At 46.1% G+C, this 26895-nt stretch overlaps 1 protein-coding gene across 3 annotated transcripts in view; it reads left to right on the top strand.

Moving 5' to 3' along the window:
• The window catches only part of trh (thyrotropin-releasing hormone), a 38824-nt gene extending 26728 nt beyond the window's left edge, over positions 1 to 12096 (top strand). The window contains exons 1-3 of one of the 3 annotated variants that reach the window (XM_038812035.1): positions 7963 to 8182; positions 8718 to 8950; positions 11314 to 12096. In XM_038812035.1, coding sequence (XP_038667963.1) covers positions 8764 to 8950; positions 11314 to 11897 — 771 coding nt within the window. In that variant the 5' untranslated portion in view covers positions 7963 to 8182; positions 8718 to 8763 and the 3' untranslated portion in view covers positions 11898 to 12096. Of the gene's footprint in view, positions 1 to 7962; positions 8217 to 8717; positions 8951 to 11313 lie in introns of those variants that run through there. The other 2 variants (XM_038812034.1, XM_038812033.1) reach the window with 2 other exon arrangements.
• Positions 12097 to 26895: the final 14799 nt, after the last annotated feature.

The raw sequence follows: 26895 nt of genomic DNA, 5'->3' as shown, positions 1-26895 counted from the left end.
GTCAGAACCCCCTACAGGGCCGGAGGGGATGAGGTGCTTCTTGGAGGGGTTGAATTTCCCAACAGTGGACGGAGAGCGGGTAGAAGGGCTGGGGGCCGCCAATCGGGCTGGAGGAGATAGTGGAGGGCTTGAAGGCCATGCAGGTAGGTAAGGCCCCAGGTCCAGACGGGTACCCAGTGGAGTTCTATAAAAAGTTCTCGGGGACACTGGGGCCAGTGTTGTTGAGGATGTTCAATGAGGAAAGGGAAAGAGGGGTGCTGCCCCCGACAATGTTACAGGCAATGATTTTGCTGATTCTTAAGCGGGACAAGAACCCGGAGCTGTGTGGGTCCTACAGGCCGATCTCCCTGCTGAATGTGGATGCCAAGTTGCTGGCCAAAATCTTGTCCTCCAGGATTGAGGACCTTGTTCTGGACGTTATTGGGGAGGACCAGACGGGTTTGTTAAGGGTAGGCAGTTGGTGGCCAATGTAAGAAGGCTGTTAAATGTGATCATGACGCCCCCGGAAGGCCGGGAGGTGGAAGTAGTGATCACAATGGATGCAGAAAAGGCTTCTGATCGGGTAAAATGGGACTATCTAAGAGAGGTACTGGGATGGTTTGGATTTGGGCGGGGCTTTACTGACTGGGTCAAGTTACTGTATCAGGCTCCTGTGGCAAGTGTGCGGATGAACAGGACAACTTCGGACTATTTTAGACTGCACCAGGGGACGAGGCAGGGATGCCCCCTCTCCCCACTGTTGTTTCCGCTGGCTATAGAGCCGTTGGCAATCGCTCTGAGAGCTTCAAGTGGCTGGAGGGGACTGGTCGTGGTGGGGGGGGGGGGGGGGGGGGGGGGGGGGGGGGGGGGTGGAGCACAGGGTTTCGCTCCATGCGGATGATCTGCTTCTGAACTTTTCGGACCCAGTAGATGGGATGGAGGAAATCATGAAGATTTGAGGGGAATTCGGCGGTTTTCGGGGTATAAGCTAAACATGGATAAGAGTGAGATATTTGTGGTTCAGGCGAGGGGACAGGAGGGGCGACTGGGGAAGCTGCCTTTTAGGTCAGTAGGGGGTAGTTTTAGGTACCTGGGCATCCAAGTGGCGCGGGAATGGGACCGGCTGCATAAATTGAATCTGGCCTGGCTAGTGGACCAAATGAAGGACGATTTACGGAGATAGGGCATGCTCCCATTGTTGCTGGCCGGGAGGGTACAAATGGTGAAAATGATGGTCCTTCCGACGATCCTATTTGTATTTCAATGTCTCCCCATTTTTATTCCGCGGTCCTTTTTTTAAAGGTGATCATCTGGGCGGGCAAGACCCAATGGGTAAGGAAGGTAATGCTCGAGTGGAGCCAGGGAGAGCGCGGACTGGCACTGCCAAATTTTAGTAATTATTACTGGGCGGCTAACATAGCCATGATCAGGAAGTGGGTGGTGGCGAGGGGTCAGCATGGGTGTATATGGAGGCGGCATCCTGTAAGTGCACCAGTCTGGGGGCATAGGTAACTGTGCCTCTGCCACTCCCGCCAGCGTGGTACTCCACCAGCCCCGTGGTGGTGGCGGCCCTGAGAGTTTGGGGCCAGTGGAGGCGGCATGTGGGAGCATCGCTCTGGGTCCCAATTTGTGATAACCACCGGTTTGCCCCAGGGAGTATGGATGGGGGGGTTCTGGGTATGGCGGAGAGCGGGATTGAGAGGATGGGGGATGTGTTCATAGAGGGGAGCTTTCCGGGTATGAGGGCGCTGGAGGAAAAGTTTGGGCTGGTGAGGGGAAACAAATTCAGATACGTGCAGTTGTGGGACTTCCTTCGTAAATAGGTGGCAACCTTCCCACTCCTACTGCTGAGGGGGATTCAGGACAGGGTAATTTCCAGAGGGTGGGTAGGGGAGGGGAACGTTTTGGACATCTATAAGGAGCTTATGGGGTCTGAGGAGACGCAGACCGAGAGCTGAAGCGTAAGTGGGAGGAGGAGCTGGGCGGTGAGATAGAGGATGATTTATGGGCAGACACGTTGAGCAGAGTCAGCGCGTCTGCAACATGTGCCAGACTCAGCCTGATTCAATTCAAAGTCATTCATCGGGCTCACATGACAGTGGCCCGGATGAGCAGATTCTTTGGGGTGGAGGACAGGTGCACAAAATGTGCGGGAGGACCAGCGAACCATGTCCACATGTTTTGGACATGTCCAAAGCTTAGGGGATTTTGGCAGGGGTTTACGGACGTCATGTCCACGGTGTTAAAAACAAGGGTGGCGCTGAGTCCAGAGGTGGCGATTTTCGGGGTGTCAGAAGATCCGGGAATCCAGGAAGAGAAAGAGGCAGACGTAACTTCCCTGCTAGCTCAGAGATGGATACTATTTGCATGGAGGGACTCAAAGCCCCCGAAGTCAGAGACCTGGCTATCGGACATGGCTAGCTTTCTCTCTATGGATAAAATTAGGTTCGCCTTGAGAGGGTCACTTAGGGTTCACCCGGAGGTGGCAACCATTCTTCGGCTTCCCTGTGGAAAATTAATCGTCAGCAGACGGGGAGGGGGGGGGGGGGGGGAATCGTGGGAGTAGTTTAGGTTAGAGTAGGGGGGTAATAAGGGTGGGACCTGTACGAAAGGTAAACGGTTTTTGCACCAGGTTTATGGTTTCATGTATCTTGTCTATTTTGTAGTTGTTTCTATACCAAAAATACCTTAATAAAATGTTTATATTAAAAGAAGATTATCCAGAGGATTGGGACAAAGGAATTCCATTCGTACTGTTTGCAATTAGGGATTCACCTAATGAGTCAACCAAATTTAGTCCTTTTGAACTAATTTTTGGTCATGAGGTAAGAGGACCACTTAAATTGATAAAGGGAAAATTGATGAGTGAGAAATCAGAAATTACATTATTGGATTACGTGTTAAATTTTAGGGAACGATTAAATAGAGCAGGTGAATTGGCTTGCCAACAGTTAAAAGTTGCACAAAACGTGATGAAACGGGTATGGGACAAGAAATCCAAAGTTCGTAGTTTTGCCTGTGGAGATAAAGTTTTAGTATTGTTACCAGTGGTAGGTGAACCTTTAAAAGCAAGGTTTTGTGGACCTTATCAGATTGAAAGGAAATTAAGTGAGGTGAATTATGTGGTAAAAACACCAGATAGAAGGAAGACTCACCGAGTGTGTCATGTGAATGTGTTTAAAAGGTACTTTGAAAGGGAAGGAGAGAAAAAGGAGGAGGTTTTAATGATTCTAACTCAAAGTGATGAACCAAATCCAGATGACTGTGAATTTGACATACCTCAAATTAAATTAAATTGGGATAAATTGTTGAGTTACCTTCCAGAGGAAAAATGGACTGACCTGAAAGAGTTATTGATATCACATGGGCAAGTTTGTGGAGATAAATTGGGAAGCACTAAAATGGCTATACATGATGTAGATGTGGGAATTGCTGTCCAATCAAACAACATCCATATAGACTTAACCCTTTAAAATTGGCACAGATTAAGAAAGAGATTGAGAGTATGCTTAAAAATGGCATTAATGAAGTGGGTTGTAACCAATGGAGCTCACCCATAGTGATGGTACCTAAACCTAATGGTACCCAATGGTAGTGTGTGGACTATAGAAAGGTTAATGCAGTTACAAGAACGGACTCTTATCCTATACCACGTTTGAAGGATTGCATTGAGAAAGTGGGACAATCAGCTTTTATTTCCAAACTGGATTTACTTAAAGGTTACTGGCAGGTACGTTTATCCGAAAGGGCGAAGGAGATTTCAGCTTTTGTGACTCCAGATGGTATATACCAATTCAAAGTTATGCCATTTGGCATAAAAAACACCCCAGCCACATTTCAACGGTCAACCAATAAAATTGTTTCAGGATTACCCAATTGTGCGGTATACATCGACGATCTGGTCATTTTCAGCCAGACATGGACAGAACATTTGAAACATCTGATGGAGTTATTCGATCGACTTCAGGAGGCGAGTTTCGTGATAAACCTGGCCAAAAGTGAATTTGGAAAGGCCCAAGTCACTTTCCTTGGCCATACATTCAGACAGGGTCGAATGGTCCCACGGGATGTGAAAACAAAAGTTATTGGGAGTTTCCGATACCCTCGACACGACGTGAAATAATGCGATTTCTTGGTATGAGTGGATTTTACCGGAAATTTGTGCCAAATTTTAGCAGTCTGGTCGCTCTACTGACGGACTTGCTCAAGAAGCGTAACAAATTCCAGTGGACAGCGGAGTGTCAACAGGCATTTGACGGCCTGAAGGCTGTGTTAACCACTGCTCCTGTGTTAGCTGTCCCAAATTATACGAAACCATTCAAACTGGCGGTTGATGTGAGTGATGTGAGTGTAGGTGCAGTGCTTCTACAAGATGTCGATGAAGGGCTAGGGGCGGCCGATTGGTTATTTTTCAATGAAATTGTATTCTCACCAGAAAAAGTATTCCACGATTGAGAACGATACTTTGAGTTTGGTGCTGGCTTTGCAACATTTTCACATTTATGTGATCAGCAATCCATCTAACACCGTTATATATACTAATCATAATCCGGTGACGTATTTGGAGCGATTCCAGAATAACAATGCAAGGCTATTTCGCTGGAGCTTACTGTTGCAGCCATTTCATTTTAAAATAGTCCATGTGGCAGGACGCGAAAACGTCATAGCCGATGCTTTGTCACAAATGTGATGAATGGAAGCAATTTCAGTTCGAGGAAGAAAAACAAAAAAAATGGACTATATTATTATACCTATTTGCGTGTGTTATTTTCTGAAACGAAAAAGTATATTTACTGTGTGCATTTCTTAAAGGAAAGTGAAAAGGTGAAAAATGAAACCATCGTGAAGTTGATGGGTTTTTTTTTCTTTGGGGGAGGTGCCATGTGAGAGTACCTTTAAGAAAAGGGTGTTTATAAATGGGTGTGCATATAAATATCTGTAGTGAGAGTACCTTTAAGAAATGAGTGTTTACTACTGCAGTGATGTCAGAGAGTGGGTGGAGCTGGGCTGTCGATCAGCTTTTTACTTTTGTTTGTGAGCAGGCTGCAGGGTGTGTTTTAGTTTCATTTTCAGTGTTGGAGCTGAAGTCAGACCAAGCAGATATACTGCTGTTCTCTCTGCCATCAAAAGACTATCTCTTGATCATTTGGTGAAGTCAGAATTATAAATGTTTTCAGCAGTGACTTTAACCTAGTGTGCTTCTGACAAAGGTTTTGTTTTTAAGTCGTATGGATGTTAAAAAGGAAAGCTTAAAGGTTTACTTAGTGTTGTAGTCTTTGGGGGTTGTATTTGAATTAATGGTTGCTAAGATGTTCACTGTATGTTTTAAAAAGGCTAACTTGAGTTCATAGAATAAAGATTGTTTGCGTTAAAAAATACTTTTCCATTTCTGTAGAGTGGGCCGTGTGCTCCCCATACCACAATCTAGTAAAAGTTGTGGGTCAGGTGAACTCCATGATACACTTTGGGATTCACTAAACACTGGCCATAACAGTTTGTATCTGTGTGTGCGTGAATTTGTATCTCTCTGTGTGAGTTTGTATCTGTGAGTGTGTTTTTGTATGTGTGTGTGTGTGTGTTAGTACCTGTGTGTGTGTGTGTGTGTGTTTGTATCTGTGTGTGTGTGAGATTGTATCTGTCTGAAAATTTGTATGTATGTGTGAGTTTATATCTGTGCGAGTTTGTATATCTGTGTGAGTTTATATCTGAGTGTGTGTGAGTTTCTATCTGTGTGTGCGAGTTTATGTGTATGTGAGTTTATATCTCTGTGTGTGAATTTCTATCTGTGTGTGTGTTTGTATCTATGTGTGTGCGAGTTTGTATCTGTATGTGTGTGTGAGTTTGTATCTGTATGTGTGTGTGCAAGTTTGTATCTGTATGTGTGTGTGCGAGTTTCTATCTGTACGTGTGTGTATGTGAGTTTATATCCGTGTGTGTGTTTGTATTGTGTGTGTCCGAGTTTGTATCTGTATGTGTGTGTGAATTTTTATCTGTATGTGTATCTGTAGGGGCCTCACGGTAGCATGGTGGTTAGCATCAATGCTTCACAGCTCCAGGGTCCCAGGTTCGATTCCCAGCTGGGTCACTGTCTGTGTGGAGTCTGCATGTCCTCCCCGTGTGTGCGTGGGTTTCCTCCGGGTGCTCCGGTTTCCTCCCACAGTCCAAAGATGTGCGGGTTAGGTGGATTGGCCATGCTAAATTGCCCGTAGTGTAAGGTTAATGGGGGGATTGTTGGGTTACGGGTATACGGGTTACGTGGGTTTGAGTGGGGTGATCATTGCTCGGCACAACATCGAGGGCCGAAGGGCCTGTTCTGTGCTGTACTGTTCTATGTTCTGTGTTCTATGTGTGTGAGTTTGTATCTGTGTGTGTGTGTGAGTTTGTAGCTGTGTGTGAATTTATATCTGTGTCTGTGCGTGAGTTTGTATCTGTGTGAGTGTATTTGTATCTGTGTGTGTGGGGGACTTTGTATCTGTGTGTGTCTGAGTTTGTACCTGTGTGTGAGTTTATATCTGTGTGTGTGTGTGTGAGTTTGTATCTGAGTGAGTGTGTTTGTATCTGTGCGTGTGTGAGTTTGTACCTGTGTGTGTGAGTTTATATCTCTGTGTGTGAGTTTGTATCTGTGTGTGTGTGAGTTTGTGTGCATGTGAGTTTCTATCTGTGTGTGTGAGTTTGTATCTGTGTGTTTGTGTGCATGTGAGTTTATATCTGTGTGTGTGAATTTTTATCTGTGTCTGTTTGTATCTGTGTTTGTGTGTGAGAGTTTGCATCTGTGTGTGTGTGTATTTGTACCTGTGTGTGTGAGTTTATATCTGTGTGTGTGTGAGTTTGTATCTGTGTGTATGAGTTTGTATTTGTGTGTTAATGAGTTTGTATCTGTGTGTGTGTTTGTTCTGTGTGTGAGTTTATATATCTGTGTGTGTGTGTGAGTTTGTACCTGTGTGTGTGTGTTTGTATCTGTGTGTGTGTTTGTATCTGTGTGTGTGCATGAGTTTGTATCTGTGTGTGTTTGTTCTGTGTATGAGTTTATATATGTGTGTGTGTTTGTATCTGTGTGTGTGTGAGTTTGTATCTCTGTGTGCGTGTGTGAGTTTGTAAGTGTGTGTATGAGTCTGTATCTGTGTGTGAGTTTATATCTGTGTGTATGAATTTATATCCGTGTGTCTGTGAGTATGTATCTGTGCCTGTGTGAGTTTGTATTTGTGTGTGAGTTTATATCTGTATGTGTGTTTGTATCTCTTGTGTGTGTTTGTATCTCTGTGTGTGTGTGTGAAATTTTATCTGTGTGTGTGTGTGTTTATATCTGTGTGTGTGAGTTTGTATGTGTGTTTGTAAGAGATTATTTCTGTCTGTGTATGAGTTTGTGTGTGTGTTTATATCTGTGTATGAGTTTGTATCTGTGTGTGTGTGAGTTTGTATCTGTGAGTGTGTTTATATCTGTGTGTCTGAGTTTGTGTGTGTGTGTTTATGTCTGTATGAGTTTATATGTGTGCGTGAGTTTGTATCTGTGTGTGAGATTATTTCTGTGTGTGTGTGAGTTTATATGTGTGTATGAGTTTGTATCTGTGTGTGTGAGTTTATATCTGTGCCTGTGTGAGTTTGTATGTGTGCGAGTTTGTATTTGTGTGTGTGTGTGTGTGAGTTTATATCTGTGTGTGTAAGTTTCTATCTGTTTGTGAGTTTATATCTGTGTTTGTGTGTATGTGAGTTTATATCTGTATGTAAGTTTGTATCTGTGTGTGTGAGTTTATATCTGTGTGTGAGTTTATATCTGTGTGTGTAAGTTTGTATCTGTGTGTGTGAGTTTATATCTGTGTATAGGTGAGTTTCTGTGTGTGAGTTATAGTTGTGTGTGAGTTTGTGTGTATGTGAGTTTATATCTCTGTGAGTTTATATCTGTGCGTGTGTGAGTTTGTATCTGTGTGTGCGTGAGTTTATATCTGTGTGTGTGAGCGAGTGCGTATCTATGTGAGGTTGTACTTTCAAAAGAAATACGTTTAACCTACGACTCAATAAATTTGCATATCTGGGGGTGGGGGATCAGAAAGGGCTATAAATGGGCAGCCTTCGATCGTCAGAGGCAAACTGATCCAAGAACTATATCGGGAGTCCAATAGATCGAGGACAAGGACCGAGTAGCTGAGTGCTCTGCAGTCTGGCTCACAGAGTTGCTGAAGGGGACGGATCGCCGGAGACGGGATAGGTAACAGTACTCAGGTGGAATTCCGTGCAGCAAGGTGCTCATTGTTTGCCATTGATTCCAAATCTATTATTAATTTGTCAGTGAGTATGTGTGCATGTGTGCATTCATTTGTGGTAGTATGTATATGTGTGAGTGTGTGTCATTTTGGGTGTCTCTGTGTCTCTTTCTCCCTGTCCATCTTTTTGTGTATGTGTGCATGGATTTCTGTCTGTCTTTCTGTGTGTTTCTCTCTTAGTGTGTTTTTTTCTGTGTCTTGCCCTGTGTGTGTCTCTCGCTCTCACTATTTCTGTGTGTCTCTGTCTGTGTGTATGAATTTATCTGTGCCTTTCCTTGTGTGTCTCTGTCTTTCTCTCTTTCACTGTCTCTGTGTGTCTTTTTGTGTGTGCCTGTGCTTCTGTGTGTGTGTGAGAGAGAGATCAGTTCCGGATTATGCGGTTCTAAATTTGTTTTAAATTTCAGCACCGCGGACAGCGCACTGTGCCGCTTGATCTCAGCCTTTCCTCGAAGTAAACTTCAATTCTTGCTTCCCACACAGAGAGAGCTGTCCAAACTTTTTTTCCCCCTCCCTTTCTCGCACCGAGATGCGGTCGGCATGGTTCCTGCTGTTGGGTTACCTCACCCTTCACAAGTGTGTGACAGCGAGTCAGCACACGGCGGCGGCCGGAGCGGGGACAGAGGCAATCCCGCTGGAGGAGATGCTGCAGAGAGCGGAGACCATCCTCATTCGCTCCATGTTGATGAGAATGGCGGAGGAACGGGACAATAACGGTACATAGTCAGTCTGGAATGCACCCTTTAAACAACTTCCATCTCATAAAACAGCTCGGTAATTTCAGGAACTGTAGATTTTTTTAACTAACTTTTATCTTAGATCTATCAATTCCCAGCATTTCGTTATTTTTACAATTAGAGAACTGCTTGAAGAGTTAGAATCGAACTTTGGATGTTTACTGGGTTATTATTTATTCTCTAGTCCGCCCAGGATTAGAAACGAGGTTTAAAACAAGAATTTATGACATCCAACAATTTAAAAAAGGGTTCGAGTGTGGGAAAAGTTAGAAATGCAGAAATTAAACAGGGATGGGCAAGAAAGCGAGAGGCGTTTGGCCAGAGAAGGGGATTTTAGTAAGATTCTCTGTCGGTGATTTTTAGCAAAATAGAGCCAGAGGGTGAGGGGTGCGTGAGAGACCCGCCATCGGCTCTTACAGGGACTGGCCGGGAGAGTGGAAGGCACAACTTAGAAATGTGAATGACCACCGTCCCGTCCCCACCAGCAAACAGCCGTCTACTCCTCAGAGTTAGAACAACCGGTAGCGAGGAGAAGCCCGAGATTCAGGGGAAAGGTGAGTACTCAACACAAACTCGCACCTTTAAAGTGAGAGGGATAGTCCTTGAGCTAGGCTGGGCACAGATTGGGCACGGATTTTAGAGTGAGAGGGATTGTCCATGAGCTCGGCTGGGCACAGATCTTAGAGTGAGAGGGATTGTCCATGAGCTCGGCTGGGCACAGATCTTAGAGTGAGAGGGATTGTCCTTGAGCTCGGCTGGGCACAGATCTTAGAGTGAGAGGGATTGTCCTTGAGCTCGGCTGGGCACAGATTGGGCACAGATCTTAAAGTGAAAGGGATTGTCCTTGAGCTCGGCTGGGCACAGATTGGGCACAGATCTGTATCCATCAGAGGCAAAAAGAAGATAATTCAAAAGGCTTTGTATTTGGGAGAATGAAAAGCTAGACTCTTGGACACCAAGTAGATGGGAGGACTCTTACTTCTCTAATTAATCCGAATTACTAATCCACGGACCAAATGAATAAAAGAAATGGGAACAAATGAAATAAACCGGGAGGGCTGTTACGCGGCCCCTCTCGCCTGGGCTAGCTATTGACAGAAATATTCAATGCAGTCCATCATTCTTTGCCATTCCCCATGGCCCCGGCTAACGAACCTTTTTAAATGTTACTCCAATTCAATTGCGATAATTAATGATTGAATCCATTCCGCCGCACTTTCGGGTTCATAACCAGTGGCTGGGTAAAATAAAGCCTTCCCACTTCCGCACAGGTTGGATCGAAACACTTGTCTGTTATTAACAGTCGGTATTAACATACTGAAGAAGTTTGCAAGGGCCGGGTTGTCTTATTTGCCGGATTATTGGGTCAGGTAACATCTGCATCTGAAACAATTTCACAGGACAACAGCTGGGAGAGAGGCACAGAGGAGACATGAGTTTAATCTGCCCATGCGCACACACTCACTCACACATACTTGCATCAATGACATCTCATTGGGTTTCTGCAAAGCTGGTGGACTCCACTCAATAACATCGGCGGCTTAACTGTGAATGAGCGACACTCTCTCCACCCCCCACCCCCACAACCTGCACAGGAAGGGCAACTTTATCCACTTTCAACACCCACCCTCTTTGCAAATCCACCCCCGGAGACCGGCTAAAACGGGAAGATTGGAGTTAGATAGATACCCGCACCGTGATTCCCAGATTAATATCGTGTGTCTAGATGATGTGGAGATGCCGGCGTTGGATTGGGGTGGGCACAGGAAGAAGTATTACAACAGCAGGTTAAAGTCCAACAGGTTGGTTTCAAACACTAGCTTTCCGAGATCTGCTCCTTCACCTGATTCGAAACAAACCTGTTGGACTTTAACCCTCTGTTGGAAGACTTCTTACTGCCTGTACACATGGCATGGAGATTTCCAAAAGGCATTTCTGATCAAGGTGCCACAACAAAGATTATTATGGAAGCCCATATGACCAGGGGGCCAGATATTGGCCAGTGTGGGGGGTAGGGGATAGGGGGACAGTGCTGGCTGGATAGGGAGCAGAGTCGGCAGAAATGGCTCTTTTTCGTGGTGGCAAAATACATTAGAGACAAAAACACGGGTTTTAAAATTTCCAGGACCCACTGGCCATGAGCAAGGGGTGAATCAGTCATTGTTTTCTAGTCCCTCAAAACATGAGAATCAAAGTGGCGACTAAGTTTACCCCAGAGTTGAAGATATGAATAGTTGGTTGACACTTTATTTTAACTTGTACCTGGCTGAGATTCAGTGCGTCCAGGCAGTGTCGTCCCCGCCAGCTCCAGCATCTAATGCTTTTCCTGTTGCTCTCGCCAGCTTTAGATGCAGCCTCTCCGCCGGCAGGAGGGGACTTCAAGCGGCAACACCCAGGGAAACGGTCAGAGGAAGAATTTGAGAAGAGGCAGCACCCGGGCAAACGCGAGGAAGGGGCGTCCGAGGAGGGCGCTTACCTGGCGGCGGAGAAGAGGCAGCATCCGGGGAGAAGAGGGCTGGACGGGGCCGCCCTGGAGGTCGAGACAAGGCAGCACCCGGGGAGAAGGTCGCCCTTTGCCCAGGACTCGGGGGAGAACGCCTTCCTGGGCCAGCTCGCCGAGCCCCAGCGTCCCGCCGACAGGCTGTACGCCAAGCGCCAGCACCCTGGCCGGAGGAGCTGGGAGGGGGAGAGCGATTCCGGGGAGTGGCTGGAGAGAGGGCAGAGCCCAAGCAGACCGTACCCAGAGGCGGGCAGCAGCAGCACTGAGCTCTCCTCCCCCTGTGAACTGCAGGAGCCTGTCAGCTGCGGCAAACCCAGCTACCTGCTAGAGCTGCTCGCCAACGTGAACAAGAATTGGGCAGAGGTGAAGAGGCAACACCCCGGCAGGAGGCTGGCTCCCGATGGCCAGTTCCAGGGGCGAGTTTGAGATGTTTCAATCTGCGATTTCATACTGTGTACACAATGTTTCCTTTCATTAATCTAGGATGCCCTCGAAAGACCATCCGGCTCCGGTCCCTGGGCAGGAATTGGTTTGGGTCCAGTCTGCTGCTCGGTTCACCATCATTTACCCAACATGTTCCTCAATGCATGTCCCATCATCCGAGAGAATCGGTAGTAGAGGAGGATGGGGGGGGGGGGGGGGGGGGAGGGTGGAAAGTACAGGGAGAGAGGAAGGGGAGGACAGGCAAAGATGGGGACGAGAGAAGTGGGAAAAGGGGAGTAAGAGGGAGCTGGAGAGAGAATAGTGAGAGGGGAGGGCAAGGGAGATAATAGAGAGCGGGAAGGGGTAGGGAATAGAGAGAGGGAAGGTGCAGTGAGAGAAAAGAGAGGAAAGAGGAAGAAAGGGAATAAAGTGAAGGAAGGGGCAGAGGAGAGAAAGAATAGAGAGAGGGAAGGAAGGGGTGGAGAGAATGGAGAGAGGGAAGGAAGGGGTGGAGAGAATAGAGAGAGGGATGGGGAAGAGAGAATAGACAAACGGAAGGCGAAGAGAGAAAACAAGAGAAAATAGAGAGAGGGAAGGGGAGGGAAGAAGAGGAAGAATAGAGAGAGGGGAGGGGAAGATATAAAATAGAGAGAGGGAAGGGGAGGGAAGAAGAGGGAGAATAGAGAGAGGGGAGGGGAAGATATAAAATAGAGAGAGGGAAGGGGGATGAGATACAATAGAGAGAGGGAAGGGGAGGGGGTAGAGAGAGGGAAGGGGGGGTGGAAGATATAGAATAGAGAGAGGGGAGGGGCAAGAGAGAGATAGAGGGAGGGGAGGGAAGAGATATAATAGAAAGAGGGGAGGACAGGAAGAGAGAGAATAGAGGGAGGGAAGAGGGGGGTGGTACAATAAAGAGAGGGAAGGGGAGAGGTACAACAGAGAGAGGGAAGGGGAGAGGTACAATAGAAAGAGGGAAGAGGGGGTGGTACAAAAGAGAGAGGGAATAGGGGGGTGGTACAATAGAGAGGGAAGGGGAGAGGAGGTACAATAGAGAGAGGGAAGGGGAGAGGTACAATAGAGAGCGGGAAGGGGAGAGGTACAATAGAGAGAGATGGGGAGAGGAGGTACAATAGAGAGAGGGAAGGGGAGAGTTACAATAGAGAGAGGGAAAGGGAGAGGTACAATAGAGAGAGGGAAGGGAGAGGTACAATAGAGGGGAAGGGGAGAGGTACAATAGAGAGAGGGAAAGGGAGAGGTACAATAGAGAGAGGGAAGGGGAGAGGTACAATAGAGAGAGGGGAGGGGGAAGGGGAGAGGTACAATAGAGAGAGGGAAAGGGAGAGGTACAATAGAGAGAGGGAAGGGGGTACAGCAGAGAGGGAAGGGGAGAGATGTGCGAGGGAGGAAGGATTTCTCAAGAGGAAAAAATACAAACATTTTAGAAAAGAAAATAATGAATATGTTGGGTGGGATAATATAAAATAACAGGGGTGTTGTAAGTTTAATTTCCATTGTACTCGGTTATTAACAAATCATTGCCTGGGAATCATACATCTTTGTTTATGTGGTCTGAAATTGCAGGAAATTTGCTGAAATGTGCATTGACAAACACCGTCAACTTTCAAGCTCTGTAAGATACCAGCTTGATCTGAGTTCTAATAAAACGCATGTCGAAATTATTTTTCTACACGAAACCTCAAGTGTCACATTGTCCAAAGGAATGAATGTTTCTTGACTCTGTCGCTGTTTAAATGGGGAGATTGCTATGTGATGTTTGATCCATCCAGTTCTGGATCTGATCTCAATGTGCAGAACCCATTCAAACCACATTAATTTATCACAGGAAAATAAAATACCTTCTTCCCTTCCCTCCCCTTTCTGATCCATCTTTCCTTATTTCTTGTGACAGCTCAAAGCACTCAAGGTATGACTGAAGTCACAAGAGAATAAATGATAGCCTGGGGAATGTAGCTCTGACCCAGTCGAGGCCTCTATTTCTGGTCCTCATGCTCCTGTATCGAAGGGCTGAATGGCCTACTCTGTCCTTATGCTCCTATTCCTCTCTGTCCAATTGCGCCAAGTTCACCGCCAGCCATGGTCTCATTTTCCACCCAATAACGTGCACATTGCAGGGTGGAATCCTATGTGACTGAAACTGATTTCTGTGAAACCGATCAGATGAAGATCGCTCAGAAGGATCACTGACTGGGGTGACGGGGTGGGGAGTGTACTGAGGGTGGGAATGGCGCTGGTGGAAATCAAATTATCGTTTACTGTAATTAAGTGAATCACACAAACGCTACAAAAAGACAATGTTTTTAAAAAATTTTATTACGGGATGGGTGGGCCAGCATTTGTTCCCCATCCCTAATTGCCCTTGAACTGAGTGGCTTGCGTGGACATTTCAGAGGGGAGTGAAGAGTCAACCACCTTGCTGTGGGTCTGGAGTCACATGTAGGCCAGACCGAGTAAGGGTGGCAGATTTCCTTCCCTAAAGGACATTAGTGAATCCAATGGGCTTTTTTATTATGACAATTGACAATGGTTTCATGATCATCATTAGCTGACCACACAGCTCACACTCCAATCCAGCACTGCCAACCACATAAATCTGAGCTTAAATTTTAAAAAGCAGGGCTGAAATCAAAACATTTGTCAAGATCTGAAAATTGATGGAGGGGGTGGAAGGAGGTGGATAAACCTTGCTTGGAGGTCTGTGCTCTGCTGTTGTTTACTATCTTACTCCCAATAAACTGGACTCTGCCTCACACAAGCTGAAGGAGGATCAAATGTGTTACTTAGTCCCAGGTATCACCCTGCAACTCAGTTATCATCCCAATGTCCTTATACCAAGCCAGCAAATAATCACCACCTCAGTGACAGTTGCCAGGGCAGCACCGAGCTACACAGCTGCTGTTGTATTACCAGCTCAATACCCAAAGTCCTGTTCAGTTCCCATTCATTAAGAGGTATAGGGCATTCTCCTGCATCCAAGCCAACATTCATCCAAAACCATCTCTGTTAATTTGCCTAGTTGCCTGTGGGGCCTTAATCCACACAGATTGGCTTTTGTGTTTGCCTACATTATAACAGCAACCACATTTTAGCAGGAAGTCACTGGCTGGGAAAAGTCACCGAATCAGGATCACAAAATTTGTTACAGTACAGAAGGAGGCCAATTAGCCCATCAGGTCTGTACCAGCTCTCTGAATGAGCAATTCACTCATGCCATTCCTCCGCCTTCTCCCCTTATCTCTACTTGTTCTTCCTCTTCAGATAACTGTCTAATTCCTTTCTGAAAGCCTCAATTGAATCTGCCTCTACCGCACTCTCAGGCAGCCCATTCCAGAATCGCACTGTGTGATAATGTTTTCCCTCGAGTCGCCATTGCTCCCTTTGACAATTATTTTAAATCCTTGCCTGCTTTATCAAGAACAAATGGGAATGGTTTCTCCTTACTGACTCTGCCCAGATCCTTCGTGATTTTAAATACTCTATCAGATCTCCTCTCAGTCACATTTACTCCCAAGGAGAGCATTCCCAACTTCTCCAATCTGAAGTTCATACAGCTGAAGTTCCTCACCTCTGGAACCATTCTGAAAAAGAACTCCAGGATGTCCTGAGGTCACTTGTATAAATGTAAATGTTGAGTCAGAGACACAGCATCCAGTTACCCACTGAGACAGCAATGATCAGCTTAAACCTAAGTTACCGACTCAAGAATCCAGTTCCAGTTACAAAGTCAACTCCCCTACCCTGTCACCCGAGCTAGCAATTCACTTCCCTTTCAATGTGCCACTATCAGCACCTTTCTCAGACATTATCACCACTATTTACATTCCCTTTGTCTTTCTGTCCACAACATCGTTGTCAATCTCCACCTATCGCTGGCTCCCTTTTCAGCCCCACTGCTCCACCCCCCCCCCCCCCCCCCCCCCCCACAGCAATATAAATATCACACTATTTCCAGTTCTCTCCAGCTTTGACAAAGTGTCATCCAGACTCGAAACGTTAGTTCCCTTTTCTCTCCACAGATGCTGTCCGACCTGCTGAGATTGTCCAGCATTTTCTGCTTTTGTTTCAGAATTTGCAGTACTCTTGGTTCACTTCCCTTGCTGATATTCATTTATGATTCCTTGTCATTAAACATCGATCTCATTGGTTCCCAGTCAGAGTTCAAAGTGACTAAAATAAACCCGAGAGATTCCAGCCATGTGGAGATGAACCTCTCACAACCAACAAACATCCTGCAAGAGCTATCAGAACAGTGAGGACCTGGAAGATCTGTACAGAAACATGATCCAGTTCCAAATCGATTAATAAAAACTCATCCTTATTGTAAATGCCAAAGAAAAGTAAACGCTGATCTTCCTAGTAACCTTCTGGCATGGTCTTTGTTAAAGGAAAAGTGAATGGTCCTTTGACACATACACACTCAGTGACTGAATGAAGCTCACTATGGGATCTGTATGCAATTAGGGGGAAGAAATTTGTATCTATTCCCGCCACAGCCATTAACATCAACAGCATTTTAATGAACACTGAAGCTCTTAGAATTTGTTCACTGGAGCATGTGTCAGTGCCTGTGACATTAAAAGGGAACATTGCCTAACCTGGGCTCTCAAATAGGAAGGAAAGATGAAATTCTCCTTGATACACTGATTCAATTGTGTCACCAGTTTCAACATCTGCTAGAAGTGTTTAACATTAAGGGGCATGTTTTGCCAACTGAAACGAAGAAGACTGGTCAAAGTTGGAACGAAGACTGCAAATGTGACACAGGAATGCTGACAGATTTGCTGCTATGTGCGCTAATTGAGGAGAAAGAGAGCCTGCTCCTGATTGATTCCCGCATGTCAAGTGCCTATTGGCAAAGACGATGGTGGGAGGCATTTTGTGTTTGTGTCATAGGCATGTTAAATAGACAGAGACTCTCCTCAGTGTTTAACACTGAGTTGTTGCATGTCCTGTCAGTTTGCCCTGCACTATTCCAGTTACATTCCCATCTTGAACACATATGGTTCAGCACACGTCTGCTAAACTTCTGACTGCCAGTTGATGAAGGAAGAAATCAGGACTTCATCTTTACTCAGGTTTACCTTTAGTCACACAGTGAAGCATTACAGGGGTGTAACTCCTAACCCTATTCAAACCTGAGAGTCAGTAAGTTTCTCTTTATATGTGCTCAAGTTTTGAATGTACCCTTACCCTTACTTTATATAATTAACAATGCTCTCCTGGACAAGTGACTCCCCGCTTACATTATTGAAAAGAATCCGTCCATATTGCAGGTTAACTCAGCATCTATTTCCTGTTGCAGTGTTTGTGGGAGGACTGGGTTGTTGCAGGAGTTGTGAAAAGTTGGTTGAGTCAACAGGAAGTCGTGCTGGTTGCTGAGAAGACATTAATGTGCTTCCTAACAGCCTCGGAGTGCACCATTTTCACACAATCATGTGGCGTACAGTTGCCTTTTCCGTTTAGTTCCCAGATAAATTTGCAACACACCCGTAACAAATTCTGGGCCTTGAACTGCTTCACCTTGCCACAGGCGGCACAGCAATCTGAACTGATTGAGAGGCATTTTGAGGGGACCTGGTGGAGTGGCGGTTCTGGGAGTACAAATGCTGTCACCCTGAGAGAGGGCAGCAGCTTCATGCTCTATGGAACCACTTTCTGGGATGGTGCTTCAGCAATCTGCAGGACAGCAGGTTGCAAGGCGGCTGTGAGGCCTTGCAAGCCATTTTGAGCACTGGTAGGCGCAGCTGTGAAGAGAAGAGGCTGAGACGGCATCACGGCAAGGTGTGCTTGCATGGCAACGTGCAGAGATTTTGGCATTTCACTCCGAGCTTCCATTGCAGCACTGAGTGGATTTTGCTTGTGCTGCAATGGAAGCTGAGACATTGGCCAACAGGCACGATTGGGTCTGCAAATGTTCTCATACGATTGATCACTCTACATACGGGAGAGGAAGGGCGCCAAGCTCTGAGAGATGCCCTGTGCCAGGTTGGAGCCAGACCCCTCCATATTCCTTGACAGTGACTGCAGGTTTTCTGTCAGGCCAATCACTGCCCCGAACATTTCCATGTGCATTGGCTGTCGGCCTTTTCCTGTACACGGCCCAATCGATGACCTCATCTGAGCTCCAGCAGTTGAGCTGGCCAGAAGCTCTGCCATCACTATGGCAATGATGGCCTGCACCCGTCTCCTCCGAGGGGGTGAGGACACACAGCTATGCCTATCCCCCACTATTTTGTTGCTGCTCCCTTTTCTTGTGTGTCAGAGAGTGGGAAGAGTGTCAGTGTGTTGCAATTCGTTTGGGTGATGTGCCTGCAGTAGCCGAATAGCTGAAAGCATGCACAAGCTTTTTGATGTGAGTATGAGGTTGGCAACAATGCTTTGTGTGTGAGGATGTGGTAAAGCATGTTGGGCTTGATTCCAGATTGATAGAGATTGTTGGTAGGCCATTCATTGGGTTTTGGTTGCGATGGCTTTTAGTGGGATACTGCACTTGAAGGTTCATTGGTGAGCTTGACCACTCCATCCAGGTATTTGGGATTAGACTCTGGGTTTTGATCTTCATGTCCATCCACTTCCACAGCTATTGCAATGTCTGTCTGGGGGGGGGGGGGTCTCCTGGAACCCTCTCATCTCCATTCTATCTCCCATGTTAGGAAAGAGTTAATGTTCGCCAGTGCTGAAGTTAAAGTTGGATATATATAAAAGGGATACAAGTGGCACTGTGGAGTTTGAAGAGAAGTGAGTACAGAGTTGTTGGAGTCCCAGTGCAAAATTAGTTGGAGGAGAAGTGATTGTGGAACACAATAAAATTGGAGGTGAAGAAGTCAAGACTTGCTTTCCAGTTCTTCTTACAGAAACATTTTGAGTACAAGAGTTGGCAGGTCATGTTACAGTTGTATATGACTTTGGTTAGGCCACATTTGGAATAGTGCGTGCATTTCTGGTCGCCACATTACCAGAAGGATGTGGATGCTTTAGAGAGGGTGCTGAGGAGGTTCACCAGGATGCAGCCTGGTATGAAGGGTGCTAGCTGTGAAGAAAGGTTGAGTAGATTAGGATTATTTTCGTTGGAAAGACGGAGGTTGAGGGGGGACCTGATTGAGGTCTACAAAATTATGAGAGGTATGGACAGGGTGGATAGCAACAAGCTTTTTCCAAGGGTGGGGGTGTCAATTACAAGGGGTCACGATTTCAAGGTGAGAAGGGGAAAGTTTAAGGGATGTGCGTGGAAATTTTTTACGCAGAGGGTAGTGGGTGCCTGGAACGCTTTGCCAGCGGAGGTGGTAGAGGCGGGCGCGATAGCATCATTTAAGATGCACCTGGACAGATATATGAACGGGAGGGGAACAGAGGGAAGTAGATCATGGAAAATAGGCGACAGGTTTAGATAAAGGATCTGAATCGGCGCAGGCTGGGAGGGCCGAAGGGCCTGTTCCTGTGCTGTAATTTTCGTTGTTCTTTGTTCTTCTTTGAAATACCATCGGAGCTTGAAAATGGGATGAGTTAAAGGAGAAGTTGTTGAGAGATAGAACGAGTGCATTCAGGACCCTGACCTTCCTGTTGCTTGCCATTTTAACAAAAGACCCTGCTCCCATGCCCACATGTCTGTCGTTGGCCTGCTGCAATGTTCCAGTGAAGCTCAATGCAAACTGGAGGAACAAGATCTCATCTTCTGTTTAGGCACACTACAGCCTTCCGTTCTCAACATCAAATTCAACGACTTCAGATGATTAGCTCTACCCCACTTAGACCCATTTGTTTACATCCCATTTCATTTTAACTGTCCTTTACCATTTCTTTCTCTCTTGTCTTTCTTTATATATATTTAACTCCACCCCCATCTTACCCACCTTTTCTTACCCTATCTCCCCTTGGCTTCCCCCTTCCCCTCCCCCCACATCTCCATCTGTCACAGTGTACCCTCTGATGTTAGATTCTCTGCTGTTTGGCCCATCACACCTTTTGTCCTCTCTGGGGACTGCCATTAACACTCTTTCCCCATAGTTTCTGTGACTATTAGCACCCGGTTTCCCTGGGTTTCTGTGGCTATGACTCATCTTTCATTCTCACTCCACAGTATAAATATTTCCCGCTTTCTCTGTGTTTTAGCTTTGACAAAGGGTCATCTGGACTTGAAACATTAGCTCTTTTCTCTCCCTATCGATGCTGCCAGACCTGCTGAGATTTTCCAGCATTTTCTCTTTGGTTTCAGATTCCAGCATCCGCAGTAATTTGTTTTTACCATCGGCGCTTGACATCCTGCGCTAAGGCGTGCAGCGCTGCATAATTACTCAGGTGTCTTCCTGCTCTGTGTGTTTCCCAGCCAGCTGAATGAGCTGCCGCAGTCAGAATGCCCTTCCCCTTTCAGATGTCAAGGCTGGTTTTAAGTAGTGCAGGCTAACTTTAATCTGTGCGACCTGCACATAATAATAATAATCTCTATTGTCATAAGTAGGCTTACATTAACACTGCAGTGAAGTTACTGTGAAAATCCCTTTGTCGCCACACTACGGCACCTGTTCGGGTACACAAAAGGAGAATTCAGAATGTCCAGTTCACCTATCAGCACGTCTTTTGGGACTTGTGGGAGGAAACCCACACAGACAAAGGAAGGATGTGCAGACACCGCACAGACAGGCCCAAGCTGGGAATCAAACCCGGGTCCCTGACGCTTTGAAGCAACAGTGCTAACCACTGTGCTACCGTGCCACCCATGAGCTCTGGCACGCTGCTGAACATTCAGCCACTCAACAGCACCTTGGGTTGCATGCCACCATCATTATTTGGTGTTGGTGTGAAATTTGAATTTAATTAATCAATCTGGAAACATAAAGCTAATCTAAATAATGGTCATCATAAAACTATCAGTTGTTGTAAAAACCCATCTGGTTGACTAATGTATTTTGGGGAAGGAAATCTGCCATGCTTACCTGGCCTGGCCAATCTGTGACTCAAGATCCACAGCAATGTGGTTGACTCTTAACTGCCCTCTGAAATGGCCGAGCAAGCCACTCAGTTCAAGGGTCATTGAGGATGGGCGACAGTGACTGGCCCAGCCAGCGACACCCACATCCCATGCAAGGATTATTTTTAAAAGGATGCATTGCAAACCCTGTGCCTGTTATCTGTCCTTACTAAACATTAAGCCCAAATTAAACTTTTCCAATATTATTGTGAATCCAAATCTTACTCCCAGAAAAAAGTGGGCTAGAGAAAATGAATGAAGGAAAAACAACAAGTAGAACAAATCCAAATATATTTTAGAAGTGATCAGACCCACTTTCAAAACAGAAGACAGGAGTCAGGCAGAAGGGGTACGTTCCTGCTATTCAGAATTAGTTTGAGGTAAAAGTGCCCAAGTCAAGGTGCGAATTGCATCACAAATTGAGAAGCAATGCACCTGGAACCGTGTTCTATGATAGTGTGAGATTGCCACATTTGGGGTTGAGGTCAAACTGGTCATAACTATGTGTGTGGAGTTTGGCCAGTTCAATGGCACCACTCAAGTTGCCAAGCTGCGTGTACCTGCACTCATGTACAAAAATAAAATAAGAACTTAAACATGATTACAATGCTGCAAAATACTTCACTGCAGAATCAGACCATTCAGCCCAACATATGTGCAATGTCGATATTTCTGCTCCAGCCTTCTCTTACCCCTTTTCATCTAACCATATCTGCATCCCTTCTCTACCTTTCTCTGACATGTTTACCTAACTTGCCCTTCAATGTTTTTACGCTATTTGCCAACTCCTTGAGGTAATTACTTGCACATTCTAAGTTCTCTCTGGGTAAGCACATTTCTCCGAACTCTTTATCGGGTTTATCAGTGAATATCTTGTACTTATGACCCCTCGTTCTGGTCTGGCCAAGAAGCACTCCATATCCGACCCCCCACCATCAAACCCTTTCATAGGCTGGGATTTTGCAGCTGCACTGAGGCGGGGGTGGGGCAGTAATATGCAGCAAGCCATTGAAAAGTCCATTGACCTTGGCAGGACCATAAAATCCTGCCGACGTAAGATTCCACTCATAATCTTGATGACCTCCACCTGGTCACTTCATAATTGTCCCTTTCCCAGTGGTAGGCACCCCAACCTCTTCAATCTACCTTGATTAGCACAACCACTCATTTCTCATATCATTCCAGTCAACCTTTTTTGCACCTTCTCCAGTGACTTGGCATATTTTTCATAATATGGAGACCAGGATTGCATAAGAATTCTAACTGGGGTCTAATCAAGGTTCTTTATAAGTTTAATATAACCTCTTTACTTTTAGACCATAAGACATAGGAACAAAATTAGGCCATTCGGCCCATCGAGTCTACTCTGCCATTCAATCAAGGCTCATATGTTTCTCATCCCCATTCTCCTGCTTCTCCCCATAACCCTTTCCAATTCTATTGCCCTGGAAATGAAGCCCAGTTGTTTTTCGCATGGGTCTATGATCCTATGTTACTACTTTACTCTTCTGTATATTTGTACCCCCAATCCTGCTGCTCCTCCCCCTCATCTGGTCACTTGTTTTCCAAGGAATATGCATTCCTATCAGAATATACCAGTTACTTATCTATATTGTTAATTGGACACACATTCGGGGTGTTTATTAATGTCTTCCTGTATTTTGTCACAGTCGTCCTCTATATTTATTACATCCCCCAATTTAGTGTCATCTGAAAATGTTGAAATTGGACTTCCAATTCCTGAGCCTAATTAATTTCTAAGGATGGTGAACAGCAGGGCTTCCAGAAACTGGGAAACTTCAAGCGCAGAATTTTACTTTCCCCTACTGGTGGGGGTGGGGGGGGGGGGGGGGGGGGGGGGGGGGGGGGGGGGGGGGGGGGGGGGCGGGGGGGGGGGGGGGGTTATCTCGAGGGGGCCTTCTCCTCGACCTCTCTGCAATTTTACACTTGGATGAGCGACGCATAGGCTGTTCAAATTAATGACCACTTAAGGGTTGTTTCCCGCCTAGCCTCAATTTTCAGGCTGGTGGGGGAGGTTCAGGGGCAGGTGGGAAGTCTGAAAAGTGACCCTGCTCAGGCCTCAGGGGGTTTGGCGGTGTTTGGCCGGTGCTTCCATCAGCAGCCTCCTTTTAACATCACAAGCCCAGCCTACACTCCACAAAAGCTATGACCCCTGCAGGTGCACCCTTCCCCCGCCACCACCTGACCTCTCCACCAACACCCCCACTCCCCTCAGCCCGTTCCCCTCAGCCTCACTTCCATACCTCACCCTGATTCCCCACACTTGCCTGGTCCTGGACTCCCAGTACCTAAGACTTTGTGGGCTGCTTGCAGTCCCTGTATTGTCCACTGCAGATACTGGCGCTGCTGGGACAATCAGAATGGCGACAGCTCTTTGAGGCTGGACCCCCTCCAGAGTGAGGGGCATAAATCCTGCCTCCAGATATTTAGCGCTCCTTGGAGCATGAAATGGCTATGGGGTAGCCAGTATCAGCAGCAATACATTACCTGCCAACTCGTTGGATGCCGGGATGTGAAACTCTACAATCTTAAAAATCTTTGCCCACTTCCTAACATTTGCCAGTCTTAGTAACAACCTTTAAGCCCTGTTTTATATTTTTCTATCCATTCTGCTACTTGCTGCTTGGCTCCACATATCCAACCTTCATCAAGAGTCCAGCCACTGAAACCATAGTGGAGGCTTCTTGGTTGTACCTACTGCATTAACCACACTTACACTCTCTAGTAATCCTTCACGCATTCAATAAAGCTGGTAGATTATGACCGGACATTTTGGAATCCATGCTGACTACTCTTTACTATGCCATAACTTTCAAAGTGTCTTCCATCCCATCTTCGAGTGAGAATTTCAAATTTGTTCTATCTCCCATTTTAAGGAATCACATTAGCTATCCACCACTTCTCTGCCATTATTGCTTTCCCTAATGATGTTTGATATATGTAATATCTTTACCCCAATTTGCACAGCTGCAATCCATCTGCAATAAGAGTTTTTACTTTCTCTAAGTTTTATTAGTTTATTAATGATCTCACCCCCATTTCAATATAAAATGTCTTGATTTTTTTTTGAATTTTTCTCCTGTCATGTCCACCATATTTATTTCCCTGATTAATTAATAATGGCCATAAATTAGGAGAGCGGAATGTGCAATGAGTCCTGGCAAATGTATGCTGGCGTTTATAGCAAGAGGATTCGAGTACAGGAGCATGGATGTCTTGCTGCAGTTATACAGGGTCATGGTGAGACCACACTGAGAATATTGTGAGCAGTTTTGGTCTCCTTATCTGAGGAAGGATGCTCTTGCTGTAGAAGGAGTGCAGTTGAGGTGTACCAGACTGATTCCTGGGAAGGGAGGACTGATGTATGAGGTGAGATTGAGTCAGTCAGGATTATATTCGCTGGAGTTCAGAAGAATGAGGGGGGGGGGGGGGGGGGGGAATCTCATAAAAAACAATAGAATTCTAACAGAGTAGATGCAGGATGGATGTTCCCGATGATGGGGGTGTCCAGGACCAGGGACCACAGTGTGAAGATATGGGGTCGCGCATTGAGGACAGAGATGAGGAGACATTTCTTCACCCAGAGATTGGTGAACCTGTGGATTTCGCTGCCTCAGAAAGTAGTTGAGGCCAAAATATTTATGTTTTCAAGAAGCAGTGAGATGGAGCACTTAGGGTGAAGGGGATCAAAGGATATGAGTGGAAGGCAGGATTAGGCTATTGAGTTGGATTATCAGCCATGGTCATAACGAATGGTGGAGCAGGCTCAAAGGGCCAAATAGTCTTCTCCTGCTCCTATTTTCTACATTTCTATGTAAATCCCAAGGCAAGGTTGCTATTATGGGTGGCACATTAGCACAGTGGTTAGCACTGTTGCTTCGCAGTGCCAGGGACTCGGGTTCAATTCCTTGCTTGGGTCACTGTCTGTGTAAGGTCTGCTCATTCTCCCTGTGTCTGCGTGGGTTTCCTCCGGGTGCTCCGGTTTCCTCCCACAAGTCCTGAAAGACGTGCTGTTAGATGATTTGGACATTTTGAGTTCTCCCTCAGTGTACCCGAACAGACGCCGAAGTGTGGCGACCAGGTGATTTTCAACTTCATTGCAGTGTTAATGTAAGCCTACTTGTGACAAAAAATGATCATTATTATTGTTCCTGCCATTTCTTTTGACGTTAGCATGGTTTTAATTTTGTTATTTTAGCACACTACAACCAATGAAGTACATCTGGCGTGAAGTCACTGTTGTATTGCAGCACATGCAGGAAGTAATTTGTTTACAGCAAGATCCCACAAACAGTAATGAAATAAATGACCAGATAATCTACTTAGTAAGGGGAGATGGGTCCAGACTGAGGTAGGGCAATTCAAAAGTATTGGAGGGTGGGTCACAGGATCGAAGGATGATGCAGAGCGGGTCTAGGATCCGAGGAGGACTCTCGATGGTGTGGGGGTAGACGTGGGGCAGGGGAAGAGATAGTATGCACACTTGTGTGTTGACAGTGTCATGGGTGATAGAAGGCTGTTCAAGGGTTACAGAGTGAAGGTGCACAGTGAAGTTTTGAGGGTCGAGGGTGATGTGAACCAAGTCAAAGGTGACATTGGAAGGTTACGGATTGCAATTTGAGGGTCATTCGCACAATGTTACTGGCCATGACCAAAAGGATGCTTCTGACTTCCAGGAGTGCACGTGACAGTGGGAGGAGGCCGATGTAGGTGGAGTTTTGAATGTAGAAAATGAGAGTCCGGGAAAGTCACACTGCTCAGCAGCTGAATGGATGAAACCTACGCACATGCAGATTCTTAAATCCCTGTCTGCCTTTCTCACACACTTCACTTTTGGAGTACCTGTGGGCCTCACACACCCAATATTCCGACAATCTAGGGAGCATCAGCAAAGGATGTGATAAAAGAGGACTGTCACTGAGCGACAATAGAGGCTGCAAGGTCAGCAGCAGGCAGCACAGGCGAGGGAGGCTGTCACCTGACAGCGGGATCCTCCAATGGAAACCCAGCTCTAACATACACTCGCACACTTTCAACGGGCTTGAGCGCCAGAACCACAAATGCGGAATGGTTCCCTCTTCTGGTTCCATCATCCGGAATGGCGTGCCACAGATTAAATTCCACCTGTTGTATGGTTAAAGCAAAGCTGGGACCAGGAAAATGGCAGAGCAGCCACGTTTAAGTACCTGTCACTTATGGAGAAGGTGACCTTGGTCAGGTTGGGCTATGGATCCATTACATAGATAATAAGGGTGAATCAGGAGTCAAGGTACTACCACCCAGTCAGAACCGTCCATTTATTTATTCCCCTGCCCACACTGATTCCCATTCTACATCATCATAACAAGAGCTAACGTCACCCATCAGCTGCTGGGACAATCCTTGTTTCTGTTTGAAGGCCTACATTGGGATTACATCATCACTCATTTCCTACAAATCCCTCCCAAGAGAGCGGAGATGAACAAGTGGCCATCGGGACCATTGCTACTCACTGCCAAATGTGCCAAGCATGCCACACTGTCCCAAATATGAACACAGATTCGAGCAGCCAGCAGGATGTCGATAGAGAGTTTGAGAAAGAGCCTTTTGCCAGTTACAATGATGTACCAGCCTTGACTCAGGCATAGCAATCTCTTCTCAATTAGAAGGTCACAAGTTCCATTTTAGAGACCCAATCTAGGTTATATTTCAGTGCCTAGTCATGAAGGAGCGCTGCATTGTCCGAGATGGCTTTTTCAGAGAAGATGTAAAAGATCCCATGGCACTAGGCAGGGTATAGAGCAGGTTGGGAGCGCTGTTGGTGTTCCTCAAACTAGCAATCACAAAATCAGATTATCTCGTAATTCATCTTGTCGCTGTGCACAAACTGGCTGCTGTGTTTCTCTACATGATAACGGCGACTAAACTTCAAAAGCACCTCATTGGTCGTGTGGTGTGTTGGAACCTTGCTGTGCTGCACTACTACATTGTAACAAGGAATGAAAGCTGCAGTGTTTA

This window comes from Scyliorhinus canicula, chromosome 11, assembly GCF_902713615.1.
Source record: "Scyliorhinus canicula chromosome 11, sScyCan1.1, whole genome shotgun sequence".
In the NCBI taxonomy this organism is placed as follows: domain Eukaryota; kingdom Metazoa; phylum Chordata; class Chondrichthyes; order Carcharhiniformes; family Scyliorhinidae; genus Scyliorhinus; species Scyliorhinus canicula.
Note: the sequence above shows the minus strand (reverse complement) of the source record. Positions and strands in the feature narration are given on the sequence as shown.